Source organism: Rhopilema esculentum, chromosome 4, assembly GCF_057945365.1.
Source record: "Rhopilema esculentum isolate cy_ngs chromosome 4, ASM5794536v1, whole genome shotgun sequence".
NCBI lineage: Eukaryota > Metazoa > Cnidaria > Scyphozoa > Rhizostomeae > Rhizostomatidae > Rhopilema > Rhopilema esculentum.
In genome coordinates, this window is record NC_142818.1 from 1,467,490 (window position 1) to 1,489,142 (window position 21,653).

Here is a 21,653-nt window from a genome sequence, read left to right on the forward strand (position 1 = left end):
GCTCAAAATGTCTTTGGAATAGCAGAACAGTAAGTCTTGACAATTTATCTTCACGTTATCGCAAGAAGACAATGTCATGTACACTCTACATGCTTGGATGTGAATAAAGATCGTCTTAAGTGGCTAAATTTTTGAATGGAACAGACCGGGAGCTCTGTAATCCTTTTAATGAAAATTTTGCAAAAAGGGGGGAAATTTTGCAAAAAGGGCGTTTCCCCGCATTTGCGAGTGTTTGAAGGGCGTGGTCCAAAATATTTTCTGGGGGCTGCGCCTCAGACCACCCCCCCCCCACTGCTTCGGCCCTGGGTACGCCTCTGAATATATTGGTATTTGTTGTAGTTGCCATGACTGAAGACCACAAAAGGTCACCTGAGATCTGTTATATTTCTATTTTCAACATCACAATTTTTGAGATGCAAAGAAGATGTTACTTTCAATCATTTTTGCTGATATTGTGCTCAAGAGGGGTAGGCAGGCCCCATTTGTCAACAAAATTGGCGAGTGAATATTTGCCGTAAGTTTGAGAATTTGCGGACGAAGCAACCCTAGACGGCAGAAATTAAAATTTTCTGTAAATGGGAATTTTCAAAAAGGTTCCACACAGCCATTTTTTACGAGGATGACAAAAACTTTGTTTCATGAGCGGGTCGCCAGCTACTACTCCAAAATGTCTATCTATTTGATTTTGGGATAGGGGAAAATATGCTTAATGGGTGTTAATGTTTAAAACTACCCAGGGGCGGATCTAGAATATATTCTGACTGTCGCACACAGGGGTGTGGTCAGAAATATCATTCGTGACCACACCCCTTGGTTTTTGAGGATATTCGCCCCCTTCTCATTTGATCAATCGACACGCACATTAAATTGGCTTTTATTTAGAACGTGGCCAAACTGTTGTTCATTCTTTATCTGAGTTTTCAATTGATACTACAGAATCATTTGTGTTGTTTCTTAGCCAAGCGTAAAGCAAGAAAGCGTATTGACGGTTTTCCTTTCATAATCAGGCAAAAATTCGAGTCGTCTTTTTCGATTTGTTTATGGTATACGATGACAAACCAGGCCACGCGAAAAACTGAAAAACATCATTGCAATGAATTTTCAGAACTAACCAAATAGAACAAATTTACACAAATATTCATAAAACCTGCATTAATAACTAATATTATTTAATAGCTAAACCAAATCAGCGTGTAAACATGTATTTTACTCCGAAGAAACCCCTTCGAATTCAGGGGAACACCCAAGCAAGTAAACATTACCCGGAAATATCTGAAAGCTGATAAAGAACTGAAAATCCACATTGAAAAGATTCACTTTGAAAGTTTTGTCTAAGTGAAAATTTTTCTCTGCCAACGTCCTGAACATTATTTCTTCGCCAGAGCCAAATCGCAGGTACCGCCCACTTATTATCACCCCAGTCCAGTGCATTTATTGACATTAGTAGGCCCTCGATCCATGGAGGAGGTAATGAACATCGAAACTTGAAAACATCTCGTGTCGAATGTTACTCTGAAAATCTAGCGACCTTTGTCTTCCAAATTACCAGGTTTAACGTATTCGTTTTACATGTAGCCAGCCGACTCCATAACACAAAATTCCTTTTCTCCAGTGAAAAACTTGCCCATGCCAGGCATAAATAAGCTCAAAACTGCACAATACACGCAATGAGGACGGATTAATCTTAGCCCAGTGGTGCGACCTTACTAAAAAACATACTGTGCACCGAAGTTCGCACTATCTAGCAATTTGATTGGCTAAATATTTTAAAACAAAAGCTGTGCGAATCGGTGCGAACGTGCTACTAATCATACTGTGCACCGAAATACCCTAATCTAACTACATTGGTACCCTGTTGTTTTTTAGTCAAGATGCTTTGAGATTTGAATCAGATTGAATCAAGATCGAGATAGAATTAGAGATTGTTTTTAAGATTTTGCTTCTGTTTATGGCCAGGTTTAAATCATGCATGATTCAGACCTTGGATCTTCCTACTCCTGCACGGTGTTCAATTGTCAAATATAACTCAAGCATAATTCCCGAGTAAATAGAATCAAAACACAAATGAGAAATTTGCCAATAAGCGAAAAAGTTGTTGTTCAGCAAAAACCTCTCTCGAGACGGATTCTTAGTATAATTTTAAAAGGTTGACTGTCGCATGTGCGAACGGTGCGAACGTCTAGATCCGCCCCTGAAACTACCATTCTCGAAAGTATTTACTAATCTGCTTTCCATTAGGCTATTTGGCTGGTTCATCACTCGTTCTTAAGTTTCGTTCTTTTTTCAAAGCGATTTCACGTCAACTTGAAGCTACCTCACGGAATAAAGCATTATTTAATTGCATTTAATCTCAATTGCATCTAAGCTTATTGAGTGTTAATAAATTCAGTAGAACACAGCGCTTCAGATAACTCTTCTGACAACACAATGTAACTGTTAGGGATCATATCCTTGAACAAAATTTTGGAACCCTCCCTAAAATGCCATTTGAATTTGTTTCCTGCCTAGTTTTGTGGTCCCATACCCCCTGATATCGCTAATTGGGCTGGAGAGGTGCATCCTGGGATATGCTATGACTTCATTGGTTTGCTTTGTGTACGAAAAAATTTGAGCGCCTTTGTTACTTCGACTTTGGTAAAGGAGAGAAGATATTATATTGCGTACAAGTTGTTCTACTTTCTGGGTGAAAATAGGAAAGAGCAAAACACACTTTTGATATCAAAATATATGTTTTTAGGACAAAGCATCTTTATTGTTTGGAGCCATCTAATTACAAAGATCGTCTTGGTGTTTGTCATTGGGAGTGTTGCTGGCTTGGTTCTGCTTCCTTTTTCCACATTCTTTATGTTTCGCTCAGGATATTCGCCAAGAAAAGGAGCATACTTTATGAAGAGCTTACAAAGAAACATTTTATTCCGAACGCTTCACCAACGAATGGCATTTATAAGTTTTTCAAGTCGCGTGAACTCTCCACAGGTGCAATTTTGAGCTAAAGTGGCCTAGCAAGGGATTTGTTGTTATTTACGTCGAGTTGTTTTTGCGTTGATATCGTATATTTGCTGTACCATAGCCAAACGGGAATCACACGAGTTTCAAACATGAAGCTGTTGGAAAACACCACTTTTGACTCTCTCAGTACAGAACTGTCTGTTGAGTCAGAAAATATCAGAATTTGTGGCAGGTAACATCAACTACCAATATTTAGATAGTTTTGGTATGCTACTTATTAGATGATAACGTTTTGTCTCTATCTATATGATTCCAAACTACAAATATATTTTCCATAGAAATTGTAAAATATCTTGCGAAAAAGGAAGCACAAGAGCAATTTTTCAAGCAAACAAAATGGTTTTGCTAAGCAACATCAGGCAAAAAGCATGAACCTAAGTTTTCCTCAGATAGATTGTTGTTTTGAAAAAATTACTTGTCAATGTGTCTTGTCAATACAATCAATTTCCAGCACTTCATCAGGATAAGAACCTAGTAGGGCTGCATCAGAGTAAAATGTTAAAAAATGGGTGTTATCTAAAGCTGAAGGAATATGGGCACTGTGGTTAGCTTGGTGCAATTACAATTCACTTGAAAATAGTTTTCAATGTTAATGGCTGTTAATCATTGTCAATGTCTTATCCTTGTTCATTAGCAGCAATATAAGCTACTAATGAAATGAAATAGTTTACAATGAAATGCCCATGATAAAAAGTTCAATTCAGCTGAAAAAAGGCTTTGTAGCAACTGGTGGAGTTGCTTACAATGATGTTAAAAGTTCTAAATCTTAGTTTGTCTGTAGAATATTGCTGAATTAAGTTTTTAAGACTTAGAATGTACCTTTACCCTAATTTAACCTTGCCTTTACCTAAACCGGTTATGTTTTTTGGAACTTCTATGGAGAAGCATAGATTCCCTGTATAGTCAACATTCCAGGGGTGGTGCCAGCCCTAATATAGTGGGGTGGACAATGAGGAGGTGGAGCTGATAACGGGGTCTGGGTGAGAAACTGGCGAAGCACTGTACGAGAAATCATGCTCGTTACTGATTAACAAGTTAAGCATGTTTCGAAACCACCAAAAGAAGAGTTAAATTTCATAGGCAAAGGTTTACACATATAAAAGCTAATAACATAAAAAGGTCTTTTATTCCTATTATATAAAACTTAAAGCAGCAGTATTTACCATGCCGTTTGAACAATAGTTACTACACTGTATTAAAACATATGTTTATTTGCAATCTGGTCGATATGTTTTCCTGGAAAACACTTTCAAAGGGACTTTCCAATCTCAAGGGACTTTCCCTAAGAAGGTATCTTGGCATACTTCCAGAAAATTATCAATCCTTTCAATTGTCAATCTAGAACCCATTTCAAATCCAACTGTTCTGGTACGATACCTTTAGCTAGTCCTACACAGACTTGCTAGCGTTACCTTTTTCATATATGACTTCAAGTTTTGTGAAGTGGACTCACATAAGTCTTTGTCATAAGTAAATATAGCTGTGCAAAATAGCCAAAAAGATCATGAAAAATAGTTTTTGATAAATTCTCTTTATTTCTTGCCAAGAAGTCTATCTGTGATGCTTAGATTCATACTGTTTTAGTATTTTTGTAAAGAAGTTGTGTTTATTCTGTTTGCTTTAATTCTGCATTTGATTTTCAGCCTTGAATGTTACTCATGCAAAATGACTGGCCAAGACAAAAGACTGTATAAGAACCTGAATGCCCATGGTCAAAGTCCGAATGACCTAGAAGCTCTCTCTCCACCTGAGTCATTGCTAAGCATCTCACCAACTGCCTATCACAAGGTAAGGTCAATGAGTATGGAAGAGGATGAAAATGTTGTCATCTCATCAACATGCAACCGAAAAACCTTGTTCTATCTTATTGCTACTCTGAATGCAAGCTTTCAGGATTATGACTTCAGCAATGCAAAGTCAGAAGAATTTAGCAGGGAGCCGAGTCTACAGTGGGTCATAGAATCGATCAATAGCAACTTGTCAACTGCTATTGGTGAACCATATGCTAAAATGAGCAGTAGATTGTGGTCAAGTATTGATGAGCAGATATCTTTGCAAGATTGTAGCATTTACAGGTATATGATAATCTTAGTAAACTTTTTCTGTATTGATTACATTTTAAAGTTGATTCCAAAGCTTTATCAAACTTTGGCAGAATATTAATGTATATCTATCTGTCCAGAAATAACATGATTGTCATAACAACTCATGTAGTCATTGATTGACATTTTGAGCGTCTGTTGTGTTAACTTCTGTATGCTTGATGCTGTGCACCTGTTTTTATCTATACTATCATATTTGTATTAACTCACTTGTGTTTTTCAGATATTTCTATTATGTTCTGATGAGTGTTAATTTCTGTGCATACTCTATGTAATATTTAAACCTATAAGTTTACAATTTGTCATTTTTCACTTTAGCTATAACCCAGATCTTGAATCAGATCCATTTGGTGAAGAGGGAAGTTTGTGGTCCTTCAACTACTTCTTTTTCAACCAGAAAATGAAAAGGATTGTTTTCTTCAATTGCAGGGCATCCAGGTAAATATTTTCTTTGATAATATTCAATAAAGTTGAGATTTTATAAATTCTTCTATAACTTTTATTTCTGAAAGATGTTAAACAGAAGTTGTGTTTTTCATTTTGTATCTATATTTAATTATTTTTTTTATATACATAATATATATACATATATTATGTATATAAAATTTGATATATATACATAATATAGCTTTTTATATTTGAAAATGGATATATCAACTTTTTACAAGACTCACTGTTTCTGTTGCTATTCAACAGCTCATTTTTAAACTACTGATTTGATGCAAGTGACTGACTGACAAAACGACACTATGCTTCACTGAATAAGCTGGTTGCGTGGTTGAGGAAACTGCTGATGTGCCTAGTCATTGTATGATTCTGGATCAGGCATTTGATGTGTGAGGCTTTGCTGTGTGTCTCTAGAAGAATATGCCTACACCAAGCACAACTCTGGACAAAACAGAGAACTTGCAAGTTGACAAAGACTGATTAGTGAATTACAGACATTACTTCCAATGACTGAAACACCATCCCTAAACACTACAGACATCAAATATATCAATGATATTTTTCACTATCCAATAACAGCTATTCCTAACATATTTCACCTTTAAAAACATTTTTCAATGTTTTGCTTGTAGTTACTAGCAAAATTTTTATTAATTTTTTATGTTAATTGAGTTTTAAAAACTTTTTATCAAATTTCAAATTATCAGTACATTTCCATACATTTCATTCTGATTTGATGAGTTATTTGATGCCAGTAACCAAATTTTAAGCATCATTGACTGACTAAGACGTTCATCTCCCATTGTCACAATTATGCTATAGCCTATTTGCCACAAGCAAAGATGATTCAGGGTTGGACAGAGATGGGATTATGGATTTAGAACTAGATATGGAAATGCCAGATGAAGAATATTATGAGCCTATAGCAACCCCTGACAGGTATGCTACTATATTTGAAAGATTTTTAATAATGGATAATTTTCCCTGTTTACTTGTGTAATTTGGCAAACCTTAACAGAAAATGTGGTCCCAGCCACAATTTACAAGTAGTTTAAAGCACTTTTTATTTATAAATTTTCTGAAATTGTAACTGTTATCTGCTCGACATTAGCTTCTAAGTCCATCTAAGACTCAATACACTGACCATGTTGAGTTAACAAATTGCATTATGAGAATCCGCTTTGTCCCTATAGCAATGTGCTAAAATTTTTTTATATTCCTCTGTTATCCTTTACTGCTTTTATTCTTCTGCTCAGGTTTTCGTTTGACAGTAAAAGTAAGGAACGAAGCAATATGAAGATAATCCAATTATATTAATTTATAGAATTTTCAAATAATTTCATATCTATGTTTCTTCCTTCTTACATATTTTATTTGATACCCTTGTGTTTTTTAAAGTTGCTAGCAGCATTTCTAATACTTTTTGTTATATTTTTCTTGCAGATTGACACCATTAATACTTGGTTAATGGATTACAATATGATAAGCCAAGGACATTAACATAAGAAAAATAGTGTATTCCTTAAATAGTGTATACACTGTATTCCTTAATGTTTTGTTAACGGAAGTTTATTTGTTAAACGTTATGTTTGAGAGTGAAGCTGTGAGTAATTTTCATGTATGTACCCAGTGATGAATATCTTAACACATGTATATCCCATTGTAAGTGTTTAAGACCACCAAAAGAGTTGTAAATTCTAACCCCCTTTTGTGGAAGTCAAAAGTTTTGTTTTGGTTTTTGAGCTTTTCAGACACCTGTGGTTATCAAAAGGGATATACATTGGGCACTGTATTCCTTAATGTTTTGTTAACGGAAGTTTATTTGTTAAACGTTATGTTTGAGAGTGAAGCTGTGAGTAATTTTCATGTATGTACCCAGTGATGAATATCTTAACACATGTATATCCCATTGTAAGTGTTTAAGACCACCAAAAGAGTTGTAAATTCTAACCCCCTTTTGTGGAAGTCAAAAGTTTTGTTTTGGTTTTTGAGCTTTTCAGACACCTGTGGTTATCAAAAGGGATATACACTGGGCACCATCATGTGAATTATCTTTACTTAACTGCTTCTTTGGGTCATATAATTTTCATTGTTGACTAACGGGGTGATATTTACTGATTGCTAACACTGAATGTTTGCATTTTCGTTAAGTACACTGACTGGTTAGATTTTGGTTTGGATGCTGGCATAGAGAAGTTTAGGCTTGTTTTAGGCCGCTATGGTTAGGCTGTTTGTCGTTTTCACTAAACATAATCTCTTCATTTTTCAATTAATCAATCAATCTGTGAAAGTGCTGTCCTCCTCAACACATGTTAGGAACACAACGAGAATTCTAGTCCAGTAGACTATTGAACACTTTTAAGTTGAGTTCTAATTTTAAATTCCTGTACATGAAATTTATCAAGATTAACTATGCAAACAGTTAACTAAGCTTCATAATAATAACACAATATCGCATAAAATCCTAAAATGGACATGATATACAAATCCTAGATAAAAAAATAGATAAATGTAGACGAATAATTATTTAGAGGACGAACTCTTTATGGTTTTTCATGGATGTGTATCGAGCAATACCAATTTGCTCCTGATACATTATCAGAACTGCGAAAATCTGCCGTCGCCATTTTGCCTATTCTGCTTGAATAAAATTCCTGGTTTCATGTCTTTCACTGCAAAAAAACCTTTTAACTTCAACCCATACCTTTGATTATAATTCCTAATAGAAATCTTACCCGTAACATATCCACAATAGGTAAGGCGTCTACTTCATTTTAGACTTTTTTTTGCTTGTGTGCCATTTGCTTAAAGAACCATAAAATGTACATTTCGAGATGTTTATGAGTTTAAACGTGTAGTTAATTGTTTAAATGTGCATATGTAAGCCTTGCATTTTAATCGCTGTATATTAGAATAAGTTATTGCTGCTTGTATAGTCTACTTGCTTGTGTATTATACGTAACAACACAAATTATCTCCATCTCTTTGATCTCTTTATAAAAGTTCGGCAACAATTTGCTGTTTCAGGAATCAATGGCTACCTCTGAGGCATCTAAACTAAATCTATAACAAAATGTAATATGCGTTGACATTTAATAATACGAGAGTAAATGCAAGAACACGTGTTCAAAAGGAATTCTTCAATAATAAAATAGAAGTTTCAGATTTCATTCTATCAACAAGTTCGTTGTTAGCGTTGTCTTAAAAAGCATTTTGCCCGTTGCAATTGTTATTCTTAGGCGTAACGCCTAGGCCTGTTCGTCGCAAACCAGTCCGGTTTTTCAAATTTATAACATGCTTATTGTCGCTTAGTCCTTTTTGCTAATGATAAAGGTTTAATAAAATATAGAGTATGACTTTATTTCTTTCCAAAATTGTTTTACATACTTTCATAACAGCCACAATTATCTGAAAGGGTCAATGCTTCTCTAATTCAAACAAGATTTTAAACAATTTAACAGATTCTAAGATTCTTTTTTAAACCCAAAATCTCTTTAATTTAAGGAAATCTGGGAAGTCGAACGAACAATTATTCCTTGGAGGCACATTGCCATCGAGCCGATGCGAGAAGCCTCACTTTGACGTATTAAAAAATAGACTATATTTGGGGGGGCAGCCCATTGTTTTCCTTCTCATTCAGTGCACTGTTATAAAGAAAAACATACTACCGTTTGACAATTATTGGGAAACATACTACAGTATTTTTTTACATTTTAGTTTCTTTTGTATCAGGAAAGCCTCGTTTCAATTTTGTCGCTGAGATGCTCTTGCGCCTCCGTATTTTAAAAATTGGCAAATCAACAAACGAACCGAACAAGCGAAAATCTAGACGAAGATAACGTTTGATTGAATTATCCGATTAATTCTTGATTGGTTTCCAAGTTTTTGCCAGAAACAAGTACTGGAACGTAGCTCTCCAATAGCAGGTAAATGGGTTTTCCAAGTTTGGTTTCTAATTGCTTCATCTTCCAATGAAATGTCGCCCAAGAGGCAAGACAGGCACGAAGTAAAATTGTCCCCAATGTGCGTCTGGACCGAAAGTATGTGCCGATGAGGCCAGGATGTAAATTTGTTAAGGTTAATTCGTAATCAAAATATAATCATGTTTTCGGTCACTGGCTTTTTGGGCCAAGGATTTTAAGAGATCCTGTGTGTTGTATGACAAATTATACTTAGGTAACTCGGTACCTTTAATCTGTTTTTAATTATGGTTTATAAACACATTAAAGGTACTGAGTTACCTAAGTATAAAATATAATCAAATCAATCAGACAGAGCTAATCATTTCAATGGAATTTGCATGCATACACTCTTTTTTTATAAGAACCAGATAATTTTTGCAGAGACTTGATGTTCTTAACTTTTTGATAATTTTAAATGTTCTGAAAATTGTTCTTATTTTAAGAGTGATTTTTTTGCAAATATTTGAAAAGTTTATACTGTATATAGTTTCTAAGACGTTTTGCTGGGTAAGGTTTAAAAATAAAGAAATGACTGCTAGTGATTATGGACAAATGTGTGTTCTTATAAAAAAATGCATACAGGGGTGCCAAAAGCATGGGGGCAGCTGCCCCCTTGCCCTTACTCTACGGGGGCAGTGGGGGAAGCACTGTGCCATTGTGAAAATGGCACTGTGTTTATGGGAATAGAATGAATATCTAAAATCTCAAGTTCCTGGATGAAATAAAACATAAGTGCGGTTAGGAACAAAATGAGAGCAATTAAAACATTGGGTGCATTTGTTATGAACAGAGGCATCTGGGGTCCTAAGGGAAATAGCATCAGAAAACGCCAAAAAGCAAAAAAGATGCCTAAAGGTATGAGAGGTTTTAACGAAGCCATAAAAGAAACTCAACACGCAAAGCTATACTAAAAAGTCATCTTGCACAAAGAAACAAAAATGAGGGAGGGAGGGCTGCGAAAATACAATAAAACAGCCTAGTTGTATTGTGGCTTCACCAAGCAAGATGAGACCCTATGCTATGCCAAAACCTTAAATACCCCTAGATTAACCAAGGGAATAAAAAGGCCCCGAAACACACATCTAACCCTGGTTTAACAAATTAACTTCTCAAGAGGCCAAAAAACTCCATTTAATTTAGTTGAGCATTTAATTAGTTACTACCAAAAGTACGAATTTGTCGTGGTAATTCAATAAAATGCCATAGGCAACCTCAGTTGGCAAAAACCATCAAATTGAGGGGTCTAATTCGTATAATATATGGTAGCCGTGGGGGCTTATTTGAGGGGGGGGGCTTGAGGTGGGGGCTTATTTGAAGTTTTAGAGTGGGGCTTATTCGAAGGGAGGGCTTTTTCGAGGGGGGCCAATTCGAGGATTTACGGTAAGTAATAACAATAATCTCAAGGGATTTTGTATATGAAATTTTTAAAGGAATGATTTTATTGACAGTATTTCATAGTGCCATGATGAATCTGTCATGTTCTAAGCACCAACTTCAGACATTTCAACCTATATTTTTCAAAACCTGGAAATTTCAGATTTTTTCTTAAAAAAACAGGAAGATTTGGCGAAAACCAAGGAGATCCCCCACTCGGCCCCCTCTCAATTTGTTGATTTTGCCATCTTGGGTTGCCTTTGGCGTTTTATTCAATTACCACAAAAACTTCATACTTTTGGTAATAATTAATTAAATGTTCATGTAGAAATTCCTACTAAAATATACCAGGTCTTTTAATAATGTTTTCTTAATGTCTATTTACAATTTTATAACACCCCCTCGTAAAAGGCCCCATCCAACAAGTTGTATAACTGTGGGCTAGTGGTAATGGGACTTTGCTAATAAGAGATGCCCAATTCCTTGCATGAAATTGCCTCAAAAATTGTTATCTTAATTAATCAGCATTGCACACTGCGATGCACAATGTGTGTTGTTTGAAATCCAAAATTTTTAATTATTTTTTCATTGCAGTACATATAACAGGAAGTTTAAGGATTTTCTATGGTATGAGATATTGTGTCTGATAATGTTAAAAGTTGGTCGAAAAATTTTGCAATATCACCAATCAAAGCTACCAGTTCTGCTGGAAATGCTCCAGTTCTTTACAACTGTTGTTGGAGTCCAAGATGTGAGGTCTGACATTCTCAATTCATGGCTTAGTACAAAATTACAGGTAACACTGAGCAAATTTCTTTGTTGTGTCCATTGAAATCCCATTTCTTTAAATGTGCTTTGGAATAGAATTGCTCACTTGTTGCTTTTGATATCCTACCATTCTCAAATTGATTATTATCTAACTTAAAAGAAAGCAGGTATTTTGCATCTTGTTATCTTGTCAGTTCAGTTCAGTTCAGTTTTCATTTTTTAAATTCCACTACATACAATTTATCAATAACAAGACAAGCATACATCTAAAATACAAGAAATTAATACAATATACCAATACAAAACATAGACACAAGATAGATTGTATGGAAGGAATTACTTACAGGAGGAGCTCTCTCAGTAGTTAGACTAATCGAGGAGAGAACACCCCCTATTATAAAAGTATCTCATATAAAATTGATTTCTTTAATTGACATTATGATGTTGACAAAACTACTTGATGGGCAGATGGTGACATTTTTGATATCCACTTTTCCAAAATTTAGTAATTAGTTTCAAATAGGAAAGCTTTGATTTTTTGACGAAAACTATTAACAGATGGAGATTGTTTTATTTCCACAGGAGTGTCATTCCAGTATTTAGCTCCACAATAACGCACTGACCTAAGACCATATTGCAGGGTATTTTTTTGGGTTAGGAAAATATTATTTTTGATGACTTGCCGAGTACCATATTGATGAACAGACTCAACTAACTTAAAGAAAGAGTGAAAACAAGAAGGAGAGATTTTATTTACACATTCATATACAAAACTAAGCAATTTCACGTGAAAGAGATCTTGTAGTTTTAGAATCTTCAAGTCTGAAAAGATGGGTGTAGAAGGCGCAGTAAAGTGTTCAAATGAAATTGCCCTTAAGGCCCTTTTCTGTAACAACAACACTGGATTGATATATGTCTCATAAGTAAGACCCCAAACTAAAATACCATATTGGAGGAAAGGTGAAAACAAAGAGTTGTAAAGACAGACCAAAACATGAATGGGTAAGAAGTGTCTCACTTTGAAAAACATACCACACATTCTGGCCAATTTTTTAGACAGTTCAGACAAGTGATACTTCCATGAAAGGTTTTCATCTAAGAGAACACCAAGAAATTTGACGTAACAACTCTGCTTGATAGGAAGCTTTCCAATTTTGATATTTACAGATTCAGGAGAAGTATGCTGAGGAGACTTAAACATTATGAAATTGGTTTTGTCAATATTCAGTGACAGCTTGTTAACATCAAGCCATTTCTTCACTTTTTTTAGTTCCTTGTTAACTACACTTTGAAGCTGTTTAAGGCTTTCAGCTTCATAATATATGTTAGTATCATCAGCAAATAAGTAAAAGGATAGTTTAGAAGATGCAAGAGGTAAATCATTAATGTAAAGTAAGAAAAGGAGAGGACCAAGGACAGAACCCTGTGGAACCCCACAGGTAACACTGAGATGACTGGAGTTAGATCCATTCACTGACACATATTGCTTCCTACCTGAAAGATAGGATTTAAACCAATCTAAAGCAGTTCCCCTAATTCCATAATGCTCTAGCTTCATCAAAAGAATATTGTGATTTACTGTATCAAATGCCTTCTGCAAATCGATAAATATTCCACAACCAAATTTTCTATTGTCTAATGAATTTTTGATGGCTTCTGTTAAACTAACAAGGACATGGTTAATGGAATGACTAGCACGAAAACCAAATTGTAATGTATATAAGATTTCATGCTTTTCTAGGAATTTATATAGACGTTCATACATAACCTTTTCCGTGATTTTACTGAAAACAGAGAGGAGAGAAATAGGTCTATAATTTGATGCTGTTAGTGGGCAACCTTTCTTAAAAAGTGGAATTACTTTGGCCAATTTCATCTTGTCAGGGAAAATCCCGCCTTGAAATGAATTATTTATAATTTGAGAAAGTGGAGAAGAGATTAATGGGGAAAGACATTTTAAAATTTTCAAAGGAATGCTGTTAGGTCCAAGAGACTTCCCAGATTTTAGGAGAGAGATAAGGTCTGATATATCAGAAGGAATTGAAGGTGCAATGAAAAATGAATTATTAACTCTGTCTCCCATGAAATTCACAGGTGATTTGATCGGTCTTGGTATATTTCTAGTTATATCATGTGAAACATTAACAAAGAATTTATTGAAAATGTTTGCAATAACAGCTGGATCTGATGTAATGTTCCCATTTGAGTCCTTAAGCTTACTTATCACATTTACATTGCTTGACTTTCTGATATTGATAACTGATTTAATTCCTGACCACAACTGTTTCATATTGTTACTGTTCTTTTGAAAGTAGTTATAATAGTAGCTAGCTTTACTTTGATTCAAGGAAACGGACACCCGATTTCTAAACTTTTTATAAAGATCAACAAGAGCTTGACTATTGTTCTTTTTCAACTTTCTAAGAAACCGATCACTGATTCGCATCATTTTTTTAATTTTACCAGTTATCCATGGTTTGTTCCTAAACTTAATATCTTTCTTGGTAAGTTTTTTCAATGGGGCATGGGTTATGACTAATTCATCAAGGCTGGAAAGGAGTCTGTTGAATTTTGCATTCACATCTAAAGCACTGTCATTCAAGTAAGTAAGGTCAAGGTTTGAAAAATCGTTTAGGAGATGTTCTTCATTGAGGTTAGAGAAATCATGTTGGAAATAAGACAGATTCTTATAGGAGATGCCTGCATGCTTGACAATTAAAAATTGAGGAAAATGATCTGTTATTTGAGTCATAATGTTACCACTTAAGGTTTCTTTGTCAGAGATGTTAGAAAAAATATTGTCAATAAGAGTGGAAGAATATCCAGACACCCTAGATGGATGAATGATATGTGGCAGAAATTGCTTTGAAATGAGGAAATTGACGTAATTTGTGACAGGTGTACTAGAGTTATAATTAAGAAGGTTGATATTGAAATCACCAAGAATAAAAACTTGTTTATTAAATACAGCTGGAATGGATAGAATTTCTTGAAGATACTCACAGAAAGTATCAATAGCTGAGCTTGGATGACGATATGTGCAGCAAAACAAATCATTTTTCCCATCATTATTTTCAACTTCCACCCAGACTGACTCAAAATCTGTACTATCCTTTCCTAAGTCAGGTCTAGGGATTGGGGTAAGTCCTGACTTCACATAAAGTGCAACACCACCATTTTGACTATGTGACTGGCAAGGAAAGTAACTATAGCCAGGAATTTCCACATTAGCTTGAATAGGATTATCAACTGAATTCCAGGTTTCAGACACACCAATGACATCGAAGTTTATTTTCAAAGTTGCAAGAGTTGAAACAAGCTCATCCAAATGAAGTGAGAGACTTCTGATGTTCAAATGAAACAGGGAAAGGTCATTTTCTAAATGCTCAAGTGTAGATAGGTCTTGGAGAGTATGGTAATTTGAGTTGACATTAGAAGGCAAGTGCTCATCAATATCGTAATCATCTAAATTAGGCAAGTTTATAGGTCGAGATGTTGTTTCAAAGGATGGTGCCGAATCAACCCAGGATGGAAAATCGAAATCGTACAAGTTTGATAGGTCTTTATTTTCCAATTGACCAAAAGGAAACATGGCCATCGTGCAATTTAAGCAATACCAAGGCACATCATCATTTTCATTTTGTAACTCTTTATATTCAGTAGTAGAAATATTGTTACACTTAATATGGACCCAAAATTGACAGTTGTCACAGAACACTTGTTTGCAATTAACAGATATATTTTTATGGCAAATGCCACAAGGACATGTTGGAGGATTCATTTCAGTTTACTAGATTAAAATTAACTGAAAAATAACAAACTTTACAGCTTCATACAGCTGAAGATCAAACACATCTTTGTATCTCAAAGATACAAAATATTTAGAGTTTAGATCAAAACTTTTCTCAACATTTTACATTTTACATCAAATTTATCAACATCAATGAAGTGTAATATATTTTACGAAAGATTGGGTAGATAGAACCTCAATGGCAATTAAATGGTATTTTTTCCAGGTAAAATATTTTTAGCATTGCAACAGGGGTTTTATATTCTTGTATAATTGTATTTCATGTTGTAGATTGTTTTGAAGAAGCTGGATGTGACAACAAAACCAGTGAACAGGGAATTGTTGAATAAACTGTTTCATTGCGAAGAATGTTTTCTTCAAAACCTAGTAAGTTGGGCTAAACAAATCCCTTATTTTAGCCCTTTTCATTTATCCTTTATCTTTTATCTTGAATAGATATCAATGATATCAGTTAATTGACTTTTTCTATTATTTATAGTATCACTGTGTACAAATCTGTAAAATATTACTTGTGATCTGTCTGGCTCTCAAATGAAAAAGCTTGTATATACTTATTTTGTGTCTCTGTAGCACCACATATAGGGAAAAGAAATTAGTCTTTTTTTAAAAAACTTTGTGTGATCTAAATAACCTAATATGCAATTTACCTTTTGTTCTTTAAGTCCCTTAGGGCTGGCATTGCCATCGATTCTTGCATACTGATGTTGCTAATGATGCAGTTACTTATAGTTTAATCTAATTTTACCCCTTTAATTTTTTGTCTATAGACAGAGCAAGAAGTGACTGAAATCAAACGGAACATTGCTGCACTTAAGAATATGTTAATGTACCAGTCTAATAAGATTGTTGAGATTTCTACTGAGAAGAGAGCAAAAATGGCGTGCATTGAAGAATTTAATCGAATGATGGAGAAAGTACAACAGACTTTAGGAAATAATATCTTGATAAGGGTAAGTAGCCATTCCTTTGGTTGATAGGTTGTATTTTTGTGAAGGTGGAAATGATATTCAGACATTCTGTAGCGCTAGATTGCTTGAATGAAGGGTTATTTTTCTTCTTGAAACGGGCTTTTACACATTTTGTTAATTCATTCTCGTCCTTGCAATTGCCCTCAAAATGTTGTTTGGGATGGCCTATGAAGTGGCACAAACTTACAAAACTTTGTTCTCATAAAGTTGGATCACAATGTATATGGCCTTGTGTTAACATAGCGTTGTTGCAAACGGGTAAATTTGAAAATTTACTTTTTAAAACGAATCAAAATGCAAATGGAACAAACTAAACATCAATAAGCACTATCGAAACACTACGGATCATTTTAGAGATTGTTGAGCTGCGTCGTTTTAACGAAACAAAGCAGATGAGCATCCTTCTGCAGCGTTTTCATTGAATATGGATTACTATGGCCCGAGAGCGTTCTTGAAAATCCAACTGAAATAGAATAATGACTGAATGACTAAGGAGCAGTGTGGACTTTGCCTTATATGTTCTTTAGGGCCGTTAGGGATTTCTTTATTTCATCTATATAGTTGGAACAGCGACCGCCCTGGTAAACTTAACCACCCAAGGAGTCCGCCACCCTTGAGAAAACTTGATATTGTTTACCCAACTCAATAAGACGGGTACTTTTTCACTGCACTAATAACATCATTTCAATGAATCTGAATCTGTTAAGAAAGATAGATATTTTTGTCATTTCATATACGAAAATATTCCTTGTTTTTGCCTTAACACAAAATGGACTATAAATATGAATTTTCTAGAGTACCTTGGGTATTAGTGCCCTTAAATATGATATACAACTGAATCCTATTAAGTCGGACCTTCAAGGAAGGTAAGGAAATGGTCCAAATTGGCAAGGTACGACTAGCCGAGGTACGACTTTTGACTTGAATGAAGTAGGGAAATCCGATCGGAGTTAAAAATCAATCAGAGTTCGTGAAAATCCGAGTTATCCGGTGTACGACAAAACGGGACTCATCTGTACAATAGAAGAAAGTACAGATAGGGACTTTTGTCATATGAGCATTTTACGGCTCTGACAACTTTCATTGCTATTACCATCTAGACAGGAGTCAGAAAGTGAGGATCTTGCATTTCTTTAACTCATACTGCTCTGGAATAACTGAACCATTAGGACAATGATGTTGTTTATATGACTTCTTTGACAGTATTTCTTTGCAACTTGAATCTTTAAAGGGAGCATTCTTGAACGGCAGAAATAGTTACTTCAAAGAGAGTGATCGCATTGTTTATCAAAATGTTTATCGAATTTGCTTCAATATTCCAGTTGTTTTTTCGTTCTGTTCCTAGCTGGGTGATTTGTTTGAAGAACATCTTTGCGCCAGGGGTGACAAGTGCTTGGAGGCCTATCGTGAAATCTTGCGACAAACACAGTTTTTCGGCAATAACAATCAAATTGACTGGAAAGCTGATACTGAAAAAGTCGGAGATGAATTCAATTTGTTTATACCCTTTTCACCAAAAAATGTAGATGATTGTGATGCAGAAAAGAGCTTTGAAAAATTTTCATGTAATTCCGAAGAGGGTTTTCCACAGACGGTGCCCAAAGATGTCTTGCAGCAAACTCCTGTGAAGGATCCGTTGCTTTCTAGAGTGCAATCTGCGACTCTGATTCGAAATGATGAATTTGAATTAGTTTTGGATAGAACCAGCGGTAGCATTCGAGAAAATGATATTTTAACATATTTGTCTGAAGACAGTTCAGAGCTCTCAGATTGTGAAAGGGAGACTTGTGAGTACAGAGAATTAGAATCATTAAGCAAAACCACAGTTACCAATAGAGAACAATCTGGTTCGAGGCTGTTTAGTAATGGTTATTCCTCCTGTAACTTACATAACAATGATTCACAGTCTAAATGCTTTGAGGTGATTTTAGACAAAAATAACAATGTTGATTTGAATTTGACTGCAAAAGCGCATATCAGTGAAATGCGTAATGAATCTCATCACCAGTTTTCTCCTACAGCAAGTAAAGGAGGTAGATCGGAACCTTGTGGAGAACAGAGAAGTATATGTGTCACAGACGGGTGTTCAGCCTCATGCGTCGATAAGTACGGAAAGGTTGCTTTGTCAATGTTCAGTGCAATCGACAAAGTAAAACAGGAAAGAGATAAGGAGAAGAAAATTGTGATAACAATACCTTCAGATGAGAGCACAATTTCTGCAGATGAGATATGTTTGGATAGCAGCTGTTCTGAAGATTTTTATGAACCGTTCGGATGGGGAAATGGGAGAGAGACTGCTCGCCAACGAAATTATAAATGCAGCAAGGATACGATGCTCCTCAGTGAGATGTCTGCAAAGTTGGAAGCCCTTGATAGTATTTTAAATGACGTCATAGATAAAGAAACAGTGACAAAGCATAGCGATAACATTGCTAACGGAAATGGTATCTGCAGGGACGTTGAGGCATATCTAATTTCAAAATTCAACTGCATCAATGAAAGGGCAAGTCCTAAGACATCAAATGATGATGTACTCTTACCGCGTAAAAAAAGAAGATTGGGATTGGATTATGTGACCGACCGTAATGTTGACTCGCGCATGTATCGATAGATCGCTGTTTCAAGATGATTTCCGCTTGTTACGTGGATTAACATGACGATAGATCACTGTTTGTTGGGGACAAGATGAGTTTCGCTTGTTACGAGGTTACGTCGTATACCGTAGCGTTGTATCGACAGATCACTGTTTATGGGTGACAAAATGGTTTTCTCCTGTTACCGTATATGCGCAACAGGACGTTATTTTGATGCGTACGTTGAGTACGTATGGATAGAGGATCAGATTGGGTATTGCTTCAATAATAGGTTTATAAAATGAATTTGTTCCAACATGATTCTTGTTTTTTGATTGTTGAAAAACCATTTGGGTAGAGCTCTAATCTTGCAAGTTGCAATGGGAAATTGGATTTTATGATTGCGCTGTTGTTAGATGGTTCAAACTTTCAAGTTTGAAGTGGGCGTCAAACACAATGAACTTTATTATCATTTTCGCGATCGTTGCCAGTCTAAATTAAAGGCTAGTTAAAGAATAGAGATAGATTCGAGGTTTATGAATCAGCAGAGCGTATAATAGATAAATCATAAACGAGATGTTAGTTTATACTGCAGATTTTGATTTCACTGTGGCAAGGGTGTTATGTACCTTACTTTTTCCGAATAACCCTGCTAGAAAATGACAAAAAGCGATTCAGGTTGTAAATCTTTTTCCGAAACTGAAGTTTAAGGTTAGCAAGTTAACCGCCAAAGGAAATTTATTGTAAAAAAGTTACGACTGTACTTCTATTTTAAGCAATTTGTTCTATTGCCGTTATAATGTTTCAATATTTCTCACAATTTGCACGGAAAAATCAATAAGGGCAATAGATATTTGCAGTAGTGATCTCTAACAAAGTTTTTCGACAGCAATCGGAAAATTAGCGGATTTCTATGTAAATTAAAGTATATTGTTTTACTCGTCACTCTTCTGTGACAATATCAATATCATATGCCCTGACACTGGTCTTCAGTGTAAAATGTGAGAAGGATAGAGATTTGTTTTTAGTTTCATACAGGCGAAGTAAAACAAGTCATGTTCACACGAAGGCTTTCTAGGCTCCTTGTTCCCGCGTAGCTACAAATCCAATTTTCATGCCCATAGTAAGTGTTTTACGACCCTTTCGGGCTGTGTTTGTGAATGTTGTACGACAATCCTAGCTCAAGCCCATCGTTTAATTCCAATGACCTTTTCCGTGGCAAATCCTTTTCCAGCTCCAGCTGAACCATGATTGTCCCGTTCAGAATGTGTAAATATCCAGTGCAATGTATCAGACAAAATGGGTACTATCTACGATTCTTTCCATTCTTTACATTAAGCCCTCCAGGTAGAGGCGCCTAGATATTCCCTTAAGGCTTAAGCCTTATTTTCAAGGTAGCCAGGTTTCGCGCTGTTGTTCAAAGCTGTTTTGTTATCTACGTTGTAAATATGATCTTCTTGCACAGCCAGTTTCAAGCTGAATAAATCGTATTTTAGTACAAAGTTCTTTTGTAACCCCTGCCGTTTCAATAACTGTTCTTGTATTTACAGCTACGATCTTAAATATCAAATATCAAGGAGGTTTGTCTAACCAACATTGCATGGTGTATGTACGACTCATTCTGCACCAAAGCCATTTCATTCAAAGACGCGTTATGCTGCGAATCCAAACCTAACGAGCTCATTCTAAGTGAGAGCTCATACAGATATGTCAAAACTGTATATCTCCGTGAAGTACTGAAGTTTGCCTTTTTCAAAGCCTGATAATTCTTTGCTCAAATTTTCATTATCATAAGAAGTGATTCCCCAGTTAGTTTTATGAACTCTATCGAAATAGGCAACCTTCTGGCGATAGCCTCTAAAGAGTTTCAGACGAAAAACTCCAGTATGTCCTAAATGTTTTTTCAAAGCTATTATTAAGAAATATCTTCAAAGTTATTGCCCTTGATCAAAATTGAAGGGCATATGATCAAAATCAAAATCCGATCGCCTAAATACTCTACCTGGTTCAAATGCTGGATTTTCTAAGCAGATACATTTTTTCAACAATTTTTGAACCGTAAAAGGAAGGAAACGCAATAATGAATCAATATTTATATTCCAATGATATTCAAGTGTGTCAATCTGCCAATCCGTTTATAAAAACATACCGGAAACCTGTTTCAGCAAGTCATATAGCAAGCAAAATAAAAGGGTCTTTGCAAAATCCACTAATATTCTTAACAAACCTTTAAGCTAAACTGTTTTCGTGCATTGTTTCACGCTAAACAATTTAAGGATTTTCTTCAGCTGCTTTTAAAAGTTTGAGATTATGTCTCACTACGAGATTGTGGTAGAGATGAAGATTTGAAGTCCTTAAGGCTTGAAATTTTAGAAAAATGTTCATCATAAGTGCCTTCATTAACACCGTTTTTCTTTTGTCATTTTAAACGGCAAACCAACACTGCAATCTGAAATTTTCTGTACAAAATACAAATGAATACAGGCTGCAGTACACCATCTAAAAACGATGTTTTATTGTCATTTTCATATTAAAGGAATACCATTATGCGATTCTTGCTAGTGTTTACAGAAACCAGGGCAAAACAAATGAAAACAGATACGTTTTCAAAAAATACCCAATGAACAGACAAAGTTTAG

At 35.2% G+C, this 21,653-nt stretch overlaps 3 protein-coding genes across 4 annotated transcripts; 2 read left to right on the plus strand and 1 right to left on the minus strand.

Annotated features, from left to right (window-relative positions):
* Nucleotides 1-2,584: 2,584 nt before the first annotated feature.
* On the plus strand, nt 2,585-8,529 carry LOC135690595 (repressor of RNA polymerase III transcription MAF1 homolog). 2 transcript variants are annotated; one of them, XM_065208192.2, is made up of 5 exons: nt 2,586-3,181; nt 4,653-5,084; nt 5,430-5,549; nt 6,381-6,497; nt 7,002-8,529. In XM_065208192.2, the coding sequence occupies exons 1-5, from the start codon at nt 3,099-3,101 to the stop codon at nt 7,024-7,026; spliced, it is 777 nt and encodes a 258-aa protein (XP_065064264.1). In that variant the 5' UTR covers nt 2,586-3,098; the 3' UTR covers nt 7,027-8,529. The 2 variants fall into 2 exon arrangements, with proteins under 2 accessions (XP_065064265.2, XP_065064264.1); XM_065208193.2 differs by lacking the exons at nt 6,381-6,497; nt 7,002-8,529 and adding an exon at nt 5,808-6,369 and having other exon boundaries at nt 2,585-3,181.
* A 139-nt stretch (nt 8,530-8,668) lies between these two features.
* Nucleotides 8,669-21,581, plus strand: LOC135690593 (uncharacterized). Its single transcript, XM_065208189.2, has 5 exons — nt 8,669-9,484; nt 11,489-11,690; nt 15,744-15,839; nt 16,241-16,423; nt 17,787-21,581. Exons 2-5 carry the CDS (start codon nt 11,544-11,546, stop codon nt 19,050-19,052), a joined length of 1,692 nt encoding a protein of 563 aa, XP_065064261.2. The 5' UTR covers nt 8,669-9,484; nt 11,489-11,543; the 3' UTR covers nt 19,053-21,581.
* On the minus strand, nt 12,130-15,885 carry LOC148960297 (uncharacterized). The gene has a single exon (XM_089113634.1). It carries the CDS (start codon nt 15,441-15,443, stop codon nt 12,165-12,167), a length of 3,279 nt encoding a protein of 1,092 aa, XP_088969760.1. The 5' UTR covers nt 15,444-15,885; the 3' UTR covers nt 12,130-12,164.
* Nucleotides 21,582-21,653: the final 72 nt, after the last annotated feature.